This window comes from Schistocerca gregaria, chromosome 3 (genome assembly GCF_023897955.1).
Source record: "Schistocerca gregaria isolate iqSchGreg1 chromosome 3, iqSchGreg1.2, whole genome shotgun sequence".
Taxonomy (NCBI): Eukaryota; Metazoa; Arthropoda; class Insecta; order Orthoptera; family Acrididae; genus Schistocerca; species Schistocerca gregaria.
The window spans coordinates 426162528-426176655 of NC_064922.1; the positions used below are offsets into that span (position 1 = coordinate 426162528).

Sequence of the window (14128 nt, forward strand, 5' to 3'; positions counted from 1 at the left end):
GTTCCTTTGAAAGGGCATGACCGACTTCCTTCCCCATCCTTCCCTAACTCGATGGGATCAATGACCTCGCTGTTAGGTCCCCTTCCCGAAATCAACCAACCAGTCCACTCTACCAAACAATGTAGCCGACACGAAAAGTTGAATCTACACTCCCGTTGCACAAGTTACGTCTGATTTGCTGCAAGGAGTACTCGTATACGAAGAAATTAATTACCGGTGAGATGTTTGCCGCATCGCAGATGGTAGTCGTATCGAACCAAAATGACACTTGAAACTCTTACGTGAAACTTGAAGTTGTTTGCTACGAAATGACACATGTACCGATTTCGTAAGTTATCTTAATAGATATCGATATCATTCCAAAGTTGTAAAGTCCTTTTTGATTCACTCTGTTGTTTTCTTCCCCGACACGTCTCGCGAAATGACAGTCAGATAGATTTAAGCTTTATCTGAAGGTTACCGACAGTCATTTGTCCCTCCCGCTACTGCTGAACGGAACAGAGAAAAGTGAGTAGGCTGCTGAGAAATATCGTGGTACCAGAAGTAGCCCCCCTCCCACACACACACACACACACACACACACACACACACACACACACACACACACACACTCCGCGGAGTATGAATGTTGGTATACGTGTAACGTGGAATGGCGGTACGGTGGTTAGAGCGTGCGGAGTCGCGGACTGCATTGAGAGCGAAGGAGCGTGGTGCGTGGAATGCGCCTGAGGAAGTCGTGGCAGCTGCGGCTGGCGGGGCGGGGCGCGGCCGCTGTGGGCCGCAGGTTGCCGTCCCACGCGGCCCTGCCGGCCGGCCGGCCGGCCTCTGAATATTTTGTGCCGGCCGCGGCCCACGCGCCACAATACTACAGTTAGTGCCACTCCGGGATTCCTGCCCGCAACTACACCGCTCTCCCAGTCTGTCCGCCGTGTTTACCTCTGTACGGCTGCAGATCACCTTCATAATAAGCTCCTGGTGACAGGAGCGCTGAGCAGAGGTCCTCCGAGCCTTCCTCGTTAACACTCCGTTAGTCGCATCTCTCGCCCATCAGTATTGGTCGCGTAGCATCTCTGAAATGTTAGAAGCCGGATAACTTACAGTTCACAAGTGTTTGTGTAAACGTGACGTCATTCTGACGTAACACGCACTTATCGAACTGCTATCGACTTTCGTTAACATTCGATGCTGGGTGGTTGGGAAACAGTGGATTGCGTAATTCCGTATTGTAACTTGTGTGTTATGAAAGTATACGGTTTCGAGGCTGTGATATACTGAAGATTTATACAAACGCGTATTGCCGGTTGAAGCTCTAACAACGCTACCACAACAAAGGTCAAAAATTAATTATGATTGTAGTGTTGCTCACGTTCCTAAATATTGCATTTTCGGGCAACAACAAAGTTATATTATGTGGCAGGTGTCATTAGAGCACAGTTAATAGTCATTTCTTGAATTAATGGATAAACTAGGCACTCATCTTTTCCTGTTTCCCACGCTGGTCTCGTTGTGAACTCATGGCTCAATTGACGAAAATGTAGGTAGTGACGATTCCAAGCTCGGATGCAGAGAGGCCTAGGTGCTATACTGCGATATTCAACAGTTTTATAGATGTGTTTCATAAACCATTCTTGAAGATTAAACTTTGCAAGTTAGGATAATGGTGATGTACAAAAGTAATCAGCACTCAGAATTTAAGTTACACTTCTTTTTTTTTATTACTTTTGTTGCAGTATCTCGTAACTCGTTCCAAAACATCACTTCACAATATAAAACATACTTGAAAATATCTTCCACGCTGTTTTAAAGTTCACATTTCTTAAACTGACTACAATTTGGGTCTCTTTAACATGACGACCAAAACTTGACTCTCTAATGACAGCTTACGCGCCCAAAAATCAGAGTTACAAGTACGTCAAAAATCATAGAGACCAAAGAAAGAATACACATTACAATAATATCATCGCAATATATACATATCGATCTATCGAAGTACTTCTACATTAATGAAATCAAATCTGAATGTTGTCACAGAAATATGTTAACTATTTTACAGAAACACAGTAGAATATTGCTGGTATCGAGAGGTTGAGGTGATGTGCCGTAATGGTTACGTAATTAAAGTACCATTACAAAGCCTTCATGGGCTCTGAGTTGCAGTACAGAAGTCAAACTTTCGCTGGCTCTTCGTGGTGTTGTGGTTGTGTGTTAAATTTTTTTCCCCACCTTCACGTTCCTAAAATGTTCTGGAACAACCATATTAAATTAATAGAAATGTGTTCTTTGATATTCCACGTTATGACAAATTAAACATCCAACAAGTGAAACGAACTACCACTCAGAACGAGAAACGTAGCAAAGACTAACACATTTGCAAAAGAAACGGACACACAAACAGGCTCGATTGCAGCAATATTTATTTTAGTGATAACCGGTATTGGTAAGTTTTTGACCATCCTCAGACTCTCGTACTGAAATATGAACATAGAACGGATTTATAGGGATGTCTGATATAGTAGTAACATATAAGATATTAAAAGAAGAAATCGTACCCACAATGGAAGGCGTTTGCGGTGAACACTCGCTCCATTCGCCGCCACCAAGTCTCGTCATGGGTATAATTTCTTCTTGTAATATTTGTTACTACTATTATCATTCTCTAAATCCATTATTTGTTCATATTTCAGTAGGACAGTCTGAGGATGGTCAAAAAATGACCAAAACCGTTTACCATCACAGTAAGTATTTCTGCGGTCGAGCCTGTTTGTGTCCATTTTTGAAGTAATTTTTGCCAGACCGCTGTGCTCCACGAGAAATGCTCTCAAAATTACATCTATAAAATATGGTACAAAATTTAAGAGCTAGTTCTTTTAGGACACTTCTTTAACCTTCAGTATGAAGTTTTTTGTAATTTTGTTACAACACATTTTACCAATACGAAAACGTTTTCGAGAGATCATCGATGTTTTGAAGCACCATCAATTCATTGGATGTAAGATAAATGAGCTTCTGCTTTAATTCGTCTGCTAGAATGGCTATAAATCCTTTCTAATTACGGACCAATTCCTGAAACTAGGTTTCAGGGTGTCTAAAGATACACTTATTTTGTTGAAAATCTTTAATGAACACTGTTGAGTACCTATATACGTTATTGGATTCTATGCTTGCTGGCTTCAGCTCTCTCTCTCTCTCTCTCTCTCTCTCTCTCTCTCTCTCTCTCTCTCTCTCTCTCTCTCTCTCTCTCTCTGTTTCTCTCCTTCTCTCCCCCCCCCCCCCTCCCCCCCTCTCACTCTGTTTGTAAATCAGTAAATCGTCCACTTTCGCTGTTGAAGGCATATTCTTACCAACATTTTAATTTCACTCGTACCCACTGCCGAGTCCACATGAATGCACAACTTTATGTATTTATAAACCGCGTAACTTGGAGGTTAACATATCATGCAGTGAAGAAAAAAGCTTAACCTCCCGTTCTCTCTATTTGAGGTGAATGTTATTGTTTTAGAAATTTGTGGTAAGATCTTATGGGACCAAACTGCTGAGCTAATCAGTCCCTAAGCTTAAACACTACTTAATCTAACTTAAACTAATGCATCGAACTATCACGAAAGTTAAGAGGCAGTTCTTTTAGTCTTCGATACAGCATATAACGTCACGTTTGCACGAAGTGTTAGGAATTGTAGGTTACCCATAGAAGCCGATTTAGGCAAAGATGCTTGCGTTCCGGAGAAGTACAGTAATGTGAGGACAGTATTGATCGTGCGACTTACCTTAAATCTACTTTCATAGCATTTATATAGATTTACGGAAAGCTTTTGATGTTGTTGTCTGGACCAAACTCCTCAAAACCCTGAAGGTAACAGGAATAAAATATGGGCACAAATAGCCTGTAGATATGAAGAGTCGAAAGACATGAAACGGAAGCAGTAACCGACAAGGGAGTGAGACAGTGTTCTAGCCTATCGCCGATATTATTAAAACTGTACACTGAACACGCAGTAAGTAAAACAAGAGTAAATTTGTTCAGGGAGCAGAAATCTAAACTTTCAAGGTTATCAAGGAGACGACAAAGGACTTGGTATAGCAGTTGAATGGAATAGATAGCGTCTTGAAAAGAGGTTATACATGAACATAAAAACAATAAAGCAAGAGTAATGGAATGTAGTCGAATTAAGTAAAGAAATAACACTAAAAGGAAGTTAGTAGTTTCGCTATTTGCATAGAAAAGTAACTGATGTTGGCCGAAGTGGAGAGGATAGAAAAGTGTAGACAGGTAATAGAAAGATAAACATTTCTGAAAAAGAAAATCAAATTAAGCTGCAACTTTTACAGCTTTACCGAGGTAATCCTGCGCCCCTGAGATTTGTCAAAACTGTGCCACCACACACCCCCACTCCCTGTAAAATAAAGATATTTCACTGTTTGGAAATGCATGTCTTAACTCACACTTAAAAACAACTTCATAATATCCAAATGGGAAGCTGTGTCAGAGCTCTTCATAAGCTCTTTCACTTGGAATTTCAAACCAGCTATTTCGTCACCTAGCTGCGATATATGGATAGTTCTGCTCTACTTGACATCTGCACATTTTTCGAGATGAGATACAGCGCTTTTACTTACGATGTTTTCTGATAGGAAATCATAATCAGATGAAAAGATGCGGGTCCTGCTTTGTATTTCAGTTGCTATTCTGTCAAATACTTAGAAGCACTCTACTTCAAAGTCTCGTTACCGCCCTTAATGGCCAGAACTCGACTGAAATAGGAAGCCTTTGGTGAAACAGCATATTTGCTTCTGCACCCATTCGCCGACTTGTGAGGCCTTACAATACTGCGGCGAAGTAGCAGCAGGAACGCTGTTGTTAAACATGAGGGGACTGTGCAGGCTGTAACCGTGTGAAGCGAGAGCACTGTAGGGTAGTAGTTGTTTCTGTATGCTGCAATTTACATGAAATGACACTGACAGCAGCGTACCATTAGAGTCGCGGACAGAGCGAAAACCTTCTCGTAAGCGGAGGAGGAAGGAGAACTCACATACCTCTGCATCCCAGCGTTATGCCCATACTTTACACAGTCGGCGCTTTTTCTAATTTCACCACTCCTTTCTTGTTTAAACTTTAGTGTTGCCTCTATTATCAACAGCCACATTAGAACTGACTTACCTTTCCAAAAGTTATACTGATCATCATCTGTCAGTTTATGATGAATGCAAAAAAGTGCAACGTCACGTTGGAAATGTGTTGCGTTTGGTGAACCTATCATTAAAACAACTATTTTACTAGTTGTACTAACGTTTCCATGCATGATGTGTAAACAATGAAGATATAATGAACCCCAATTCACCAGCAACTGGACAATATCAAGAAATTTAAGAGAACTATTGACAGTCACCGAGTCAGTATCAGAGAGGTAGTTCATAATGTTGTCGCTTCAGGTCATACTAAGCAGTTTTTATTTTATTTTAGTCATTTATTATTGCACGTTTTTACCTTGAAAAACAAGGCACTTCGAAATTATCGAATTTTGATCAAAAGCAATTCTAAATGAGCACTTTTAAGGAGTTGCTGAAGCTTACAGTGACCAGACAGATTTTAACTGATGTCAAGAGATGGATATTTGACGTTGATACTGAACCCCAATCACTGAAACAGAACATTTTTTCCCCAAAACCCAAGACTGCAAACGGTTTTTCAAGTTCAGTTGAACGTGAGGTTGATTTCAATAGCATGTGCACCAACAGATTGTGTATTCAAAAAGAAATACAACGTTAGTCCCCTTATAGCTTCTAAAGCTAAAAACAAAGCTTATAATTAATAACGTTTATTACAGTCAAAGACTTGTGTAAAATATTTTAGTGGCTAAACAATTTTTAACTTTCCGCTCATGATAAACCATGAACAATTCTTGGCTCAACTCTACATCAGAAAATCTAGAGTTAATATTTGTGTGAGGCATCTACTAATATAACTTCTTAATATTCGTGGGTTTGACATGAACCGTGAAAAGATGACATTTCGTCAACATTGGCGAAAGATAGAACTACTGAAGAAGCAAAATACTATATTACGAATTAAGTTTTGTAAGAGTTTGAAACATTGGTAAAAACTCCAGTAGGTGATTGCTAGGCAGTAGCTAATCAGAAAGCTATTGCCTATGCCACTTTAATATGTGTGATGGGGCGTACTTTGAAGAGGGTAACGTAAATATTTTCAATTAAAAGTTTTTTGGGAAAAACAAAACTGATACAGGTTTTTTTACCTGGCAGTTACATGTTGACTTTTAGCATACAGATGACATGCCTGCTGGACTTCATCATTTCTGGATGGACATAATTAATCAAGCTGTGTTCCAGGTTCCATTGAAACACCCAATACTCATATCTTGGAATTTGTCCCGACCATCCTTTTTAGATGAAAATCACATATCGGGTTTCTGCACTTCAGAGAAATGTTAGCAGATTTAACACTAAGTGAAGAAGTTTTTCATTCAGACTTTGTTCCACTGTTATTCAATAGATGCATTTTAAACATTGTGTATAATTGGTAGAAATTGTAAAATTATTATTCAGTCTTATGATGACAGTGTTTCATCTAACATATGATATATGTTTTGAACAATATGGACTAGTTCCGTAATGAGCAGATTACAATCACGAACTGTCAAATCTTTTTTATTTTCTCCAGTTTCTCCTAATCGTTTAAAAAGGCTTATCAATGAGACAAGTATGGATATGGTCCTAGAATGCTCTTTAGTGCACGCATTATGTTTAATATTCCACAGTATCGTGGCATAAGCTACTGGCAATTCATTTAAAAATGCATTTTTGCAAAGTGAAGTACACGTAAAATGACAATTTTTGCTTTATCCACATGTTTATTACATTATTCATTTATTGTTTGTTGCAGTATTCCAACATACGAATTGGACCTGTTGTAAAGAAAGATGTAATGAAAGCGTCGACCATGCTGGAACATGAGAGCCAGTGAGTATACATGACTACAGAAATATGAATCCTTTGTCTTAAGTCTTCATTGTATTTGCTTAAAAGCAGAATGACAATGTGATGCAAGAGCAATCTAATTCTATTTAGGTATGCTACAATTTTGGCTTTTGATGTGAAAGTCGAGCGAGATGCCCAAGAGCTAGCAGATACCGTAGGCGTGAAAATATTTCAAGCAGATATTATATATCACCTCTTTGACAAGTTCATGGCATATCGAGAAGAACTACGACAAAGGAAGAGAGAGGAATTTAAGCATATTGCAGTGTTTCCTTGCAAGTTGAAGGTGTTACCTCAGGTAATGTTATTTAGTATTTTATGCAAATGTTTTTGATGCATACATATCTTAGTAAGTGTTTGTACTAGAACTAAAATTTGAAAATTATCATGTTTTTAATGCGGAATAGCAGCGCAATTCTAGTTTTGAAACTGCAAAGAAGAAAGTGATTATAAGTAGAGTTAAGTCTTCATCTTCAATAAAATAATTTTGGGTACTAGGCTGTGTCATTATAAAATACCAGAGCAACTAAAGTGCTGACATTTCTACTGAATTTGCAGCATTCCTCTTTAGGGCAGGTAACTGCTGGATACTAGCGAATGTGTTCCTCTATATACTGTTGATTTCAGTTATCTGATGGCTACCAATTTAACATATTTGGGATGTCATTGTACAGTTTTAAGAGAAGTTGCTGTAGTGTAGGCTATTGTCTCTGCTGCATTGGTAGGTGATTGGAAGGCAACTCCAGTAGGTGATTGGTAGGCAGTAGCAAATCAGAAAGCTATTGCCTATGCCACTGTAATATGTGAAAGATAACTTATCAATTACAAAAAAAGGAAAAAAAATGATTTTAGCAATAGCAGTCAATATTAAAGGATTGCAGGAATTGCCTTAGTTTAATAACATTGAACCACAGCTAAATTAACTGCAGTTCCCCTTCGCTAAATGCGTTCCGAAGCATTCAGTATATTTCCATAACACACTAAAATTAAAATAAAACAGTTATGACCCTTGTAATAATAATTCTGTCACAGTCATGTTTGAAAAAGTTGGTTACTACTTTGAGACAAGCAGAATATTTGCAGTCAGACTGGTAATCACTGTATTCAGAATTAAGTATTGAGCAGGCTCTCTCCAGTAGTTGAAGAGCCTCACATAAGATTTAGTAGTGAAATGTTGTACCCGAGGAGTATGAATCCCTGCTGCATCCTACAACATTTTCTTAGAGAGTGTCTATACATCTGAACATCGAAGTCTAGAGTCTGTCTAATGCCAATTGTATTGTTTGCAATTTTCGTTTTGCCCTGTTTTCCTGTGCTGTAAGATATTCGCACTGCACAAGACTGTTCGTTTGTAAAACAGTTCCTATATATTCTTGAGCGATGTTTAGTTCACTAATATGTGAAAATCCTGTTCCTGTTAGGTCATATAAGTTTTCTTTTTCAGGCTAGCAACAGGCCTTGGATTGGTTCTTCCCTTCGCTTTCATTAAGACTACTAAAGCATTATTATCTCCTCTTTCTCTGCTTCCAGCTACCCTGCCCCTGTTTGCACAGACAAAATATTGACAAAAAGAAGTGATTTATCATAAATTCCCTCACACTGAGATGCCTTCACTCTGCAAAGCTGAAGATGTGAAAGCACCAGCAGAACAACAGAAGTGTGCAGTACCCTTCAAAGGATAGGGGAATTCTAGGCACATGCCAACTCCTAGTTTCCTGCACTATACTTCCATTAAGGAGGATGATGATTCAGAGCCTTTTGTGGCCATCCAGATTTAGGATTATCATGGTTTTGCTTAAAGCAAATACTTAAATGGTCCCATGGAATGGGCGCAGTCAATATCTATCTCCAATCAAAACTTGTGTGCCATCTTTTATAGCCTTGCTATTGGCTCTATCTTAAACTGTGCTCTTCGTTACCTCTTCCTGCACATTTGAGGTATTTGAGATGATCCAGTGGAAGTGTATTTTAATTTGGTTTATAATCCTTACCTTGCCTCTGGTGCTTTTGATACATCTAAAAAAATTTTCATGCTTCTAAACGTCTAAGTGACAGAATGTTTCTGAAAAACACATAAGCAGGGGTCCAGACATAAGACTTCAATTAGGATTGGGTTCATGTACTCTCCTGTTGTCTTGTTCTCTCCAAAAAATGTTCAACTTCATGATTATTAAGAAATCCTGTGCAATAACAATGCACTTTTATGAGCATTTTTAGCAAGAAATGGTATGCACTGTGTTTCATTGCAGGTGACTGTTCTTTGCAGTTGCTCTACCCTCTCTGCACAATCATTAACATAACATTCCACATTTTATGCCACTTGCAAAAGCAAAATTTTAGAATCTTGTGATATTTTGTGGCAGATCATGGATAAGCCTATGTACTGTATTAAGGAAACCAGTGGATCTTTAATGGAACTCTGTGACACTCTCCGATTCAGAGCACCCAAGGAAAATTTAAATCTGTTCCCATCTATTGACACTAGTTGAAAACCTATTGCTTTGTGTTAGCCAAATATGTAGTGAACAGTTGGGAGGTTGTTCCCTGATTATATAATTCTCCTGCTTAATCAACAATGTATTATTGTCCATGCAATTGAATACTTCTGTTAAATCAAAGAATATAGAATAATGGGAAAAAATTGCATCAGGAAAAATTAATTCAAGTAAAGTAATGAAATTGCAGGTATACATTTATCTAGGTAACACATCTTAGTGATTAAATGTGGAATGCAATCATGCGAACATGCATTCGTTGTGTTCTACAGGTGCCATACTTCAGTTTGTGGGATGGAGTTCCAAGGCCTATTACACTTGACCGATCAATGCTGGGTTGGTTAATGCTGTTTGTGGATGATGCTGGAGTAGTTGTCCGAAGATATCTCATATGTGTTTGATTGGAGACAGATGTGGCGATTGAGCAGGCAAAGCAACGTGTAGACACACTGTAGAGCATATTGGGTTACAACAGTGTTATGTGGGCAAGTGTCAGCGTGTTGGTAAACACTCCTTGGACTGCTGTTCGTGAATGGCAGCACAATGGATTCAGTCACCAGATTGATGTACAAATCTGCAGTCAGGCGCATGGGATAAACACAACAGTGCTCCTTGCTGTCGTACAAAATTGCATCTCAGACCGTAACTCCAGGTGAAGATCCAGTGCGTCTAGCACATCAGCAGTTCAGTTGCAGGCCCTCAATTGGCCTCTTTCTAACCAAAGCAGGGCCACTGCTAGCACCAAGGCAGAACCAGCTTCCATCAGAAAACGCAACCTCCACCCTGCCATCCAATGAGGGCACCTCTGAAGTGACAAATGCCAGTGGTTTTGGATCAGTGGAATGCACACTACAAGGCATCTGGCTCGGAGCTGTTATTGAAATAATTGATTTGTAACAGTTGACTTTGTGACTGTGGTGCCAACTGCTGCTCAAATTACTGCTGCAGTTGCGATACAATGTGCCAAAGCCATACACTGAACAAGACATTCTTCACATTGCCAACTGGCTGTCCGGAGCTCGGTTTCCCTGTGACCATACTTTTTCGTCACCACCACCAGCAATCGTGCCCACTGGTTACATTCCAGCAAAGTTCTATTGCAATATTGCAGAAGGAACATTCAGTTTCTCATAGCTCAATTAATGGTGTTATTGTTGCCTTAAAGGCTTTCTTGACTAAAATCTTCTCACCATGTTCAATATCCATTGTATGTATTTAAAGGAAACCTGATTTGTGTCCTCATAGTGATGCTAACAGCACCACTCTTTCGTGAATGGCACAGAATTTGAATGGATGTCATCCTTTAGAGGTAGAAACATGCCAACAATTTATGTTGCACAACTCCTTGGTGTCAAGATATTATTATTATTATTATTATCATTATTTTTTTGTCAATGTATACACCACCACTGATTAATCAGTTTGTTCTGCAATTCCTTCATGTTTATAATCTCTTCCTAAACTCAAACTGCAAATCTGATATCAAATTGTGTGTACTAGGTTGTAATAAGTTATAAATCTAATTAGTACTAATGTATGGTACTAATCTTACACATCACCTTCTCAGATATCTTAGATAGTACTGATAACAAGGGATTTGGCTCATGATTGTCAACATTATCCTTGTCTCCCTTTCTGTAAAGTGGTTTCGCTTCAGAGTATTTAAACTTATTTGTTTCACTTGAAAGATACTTTTCTCAGTGATGGAATACAGCATTAAGTATGCTTCATTGGCCTTCATAAGTGTACTCGATATTTCACCAGGTACATATAATTCTTTACTCTTCAATGAATTAGATTCAGTTTCTTCCTTGCTTTGATTTAAAAATTCTGAATAATTTTATGCAACTTGCCAACTGTTGTCAGGAAGTGTTTATTTAATATTTTGTTCATCTGTGTTGGATCACTACCAGCTTCTTTCTGCCTAAGAAGTGTTGTAACATGTTTAGCACCCACTTTCTCTTCTTGTACTATATGCAGAACAAACTACATGGTTTTAATTTTTTTTCTGATAGCTACCATTATTTACAGTATTGTTTGTAGCAAAATTTTGTGACTGGGCTGTCACTGTCCTTCATACTTACATACTGTTTTGGTTTCTTACTGCATGATATTAGAATGTCATTAGTTATTCAGATTGATTGCCTATTAGTACTGCTGCTCTGCTTTCAATTTTTTTTTTAATGGAAATCAACTGTCGGTGAAAGAGATAAAGGTGCATAGAAACATATTTGTTGTTTAGACAGTTCATAATGTAAATATTGTCAGAGTAAGCCCATCAAAATATGTTTTGAATTTTTGGAAGGACACCCATAGCTCTAAATCTGTCTTTACTACTTCGTGATATTTCTATGAATCAATTCCTTTGTATGTTAACATTTTCTAATTATGATCCAACAGTCTGTCCATCAGCTACTGAAAAATCTATGAGTATTTTATATAAGTTTTGTACTACTGTTTCCATGCAGTTCAGTTGGAAATGCCACTGACTCTCTTGTTGCAATTACATTAAAATCATCACATAAGATAAATTTCATGCCTTGTTTACAGACTGAATATAAACTATTTCTTCCTGTAAGATCAGCAGTATCAGAAATGAGGTTATGAAACAATGACATAGTTATCTAGATGTTAGTAACCTTAAATACATATTTTGTATTTTTTTTGGTTACTCTAGTACTGTTGATAGGCTTTTTTTTCCTGGTACATGTAATCGGTGTATATGCAAGAAGATATACGTCCAATTTGTGGAACATCTGTGCTTAGTTTCTTGTTCCTTGAGAATACTTCTGATTATATCTTGATATAGTGGAGGTCTTGAATTTGTTTCATCTCTACAAATTATGTAGAACTTGTGTTTTTATTGTTACAGTATATATTCAACTCTCGCGATCCTATTGTGATGGGTGTGATGGTTGAAGCAGGAATTGTCAAAGAAGGAACTCCTATATGTGTACCAAGTAAAGATGTGAGTAGCATACTATGTACTTAACATCTGAAATTGTAGACATGAATAGCATATAGTGTGATGAAAGTTGAAATTTTTATGTTTCTGTTGATATATATTGCTTTGATGAACTGATCTAGAGGGAATTTTCCATACTTGTAATTTTATGAACAATGACCAGATTTTATGACAGAAAAGGTAAGTGTGTTATTTCCACCTAGACCTTAAAACTACGCTCAAAAATAATGTTGTTTCATTTTTTATGTTCCCTTAGGGATGAGTATTTAAGTGACACCTTTTGTCAAAGAATGCAAACCTTTATATCTCAGGTAATGTTTCTCTGTGTTGAAAATATCACAAACATGTCTTTTAGTCGTCTGGATTAGGTTAATATACACAGCCCAGCAAAAAGTAAAAGCACCAAGAAGATGTTTTTGGACATCAATGTAGCTTCATAGACATACACACCATTGGTGTGTCTGTAAATGATTAGAGTTAAAATTCTCTGTGAGCACCAGAAGACATGCCAGAGTGCAGCAGTGTTGTTTTTGTTTAGTGTTGTTACTAGGCCGGGCATTTAGTGATCACTATGAAGAACACAGAGTTGTGACATACTAGTGTGAGGGAACAGCATCAGCATCAGACAGAGTTTGAAAGATATCTCATTGTGGCTCTCCATTGGGCTGCCTGGTCAAATAGGGCAATATTCACATTTGTAGGTCATTCAGATTGACAGTGGCTTGATGTTGAACTGCAGGTGAATATGAGGACAGGGATATCCATCTCCTAGGTTCCAGTCAACCATGTCTGACAACCACAGTGAAGGATCACTATATTGTTCACCAAGCACATGTGTGTCTTTCATCCGAAACAAGTAATGGATGCTTCGTAAAATTCTGTTTTGTCCTACATCATTGGCCGGAGACTGGCAGGAACTGGACTAGGGAATTAGTATCCCATTATTATCCCGGATGACCATTGTCAGCAGGTAAGGTGGCGACCCAGGAGAGGTTCAGTTATTCCAATTTTTGGAGGGGTACAACAGTGGTAATGTGGTTTGGAGAGCCTCAGGTGTGACTTTTGGTCATAGCTGATAGTGACTGAGAGAATTCTGGTGGCAGAGTGATATATCATCATCATACTATGTCCTCAAGTGTTACATCCTGTGCTGCCATTTTTCAACAGGACAGTGCCCACACTATATATGAACTGTGAGGTGCGCCATTGGCCAGTGAGATCCCTATATCTGTCCCTGATAGAACATGTGACGTCTTTGATGTTAACTGTATCCCAGTGCTGGTATTGAGGATATGAAGGACCAGTTACAACAGTTGTGCACCAGCTTGCTTCAGAAGAGGATGTAAGGAATTAATGACACACTTCCCACCTCTATCAGTGGATGCATCCAACCCAGAGGGGATGCCACATCATATAGACAGTGTGGCTCATATGACAAGTTACTTGTCAATTTGACTTGATTCTGTGATTGCTGTCAATATTGCATTCCCTGCCAACCTGTGAGGCTCCATTTTGTTTGCCACTCCTGCTGTATACTTCATGTTTCTTCGCAGGCAGTGTAAATTGAGAACTTAAAATATGAGAGAACTACATAAAAAACTAAAGAGAAATTGCAAAGAATTTATTAGGGTATATCTTACTAATGATAGTCACAAGAACTAAGTGCTGATGAAAT

The 14128-nt window shown here is 38.5% G+C and overlaps 1 protein-coding gene across 3 annotated transcripts in view; it reads left to right on the forward strand.

Annotated features, from left to right (window-relative positions):
- LOC126356206 (eukaryotic translation initiation factor 5B) overlaps window positions 1-14128 on the forward strand; it is a 406256-nt gene that overhangs the window by 293496 nt on the left and 98632 nt on the right. For all 3 annotated transcript variants that reach the window (XM_050007014.1, XM_050007012.1, XM_050007013.1), the window contains exons 17-19: window positions 6899-6975; window positions 7084-7291; window positions 12361-12456. In XM_050007014.1, coding sequence (XP_049862971.1) covers window positions 6899-6975; window positions 7084-7291; window positions 12361-12456 — 381 coding nt within the window. The remainder of the gene's footprint in view (window positions 1-6898; window positions 6976-7083; window positions 7292-12360; window positions 12457-14128) is intronic.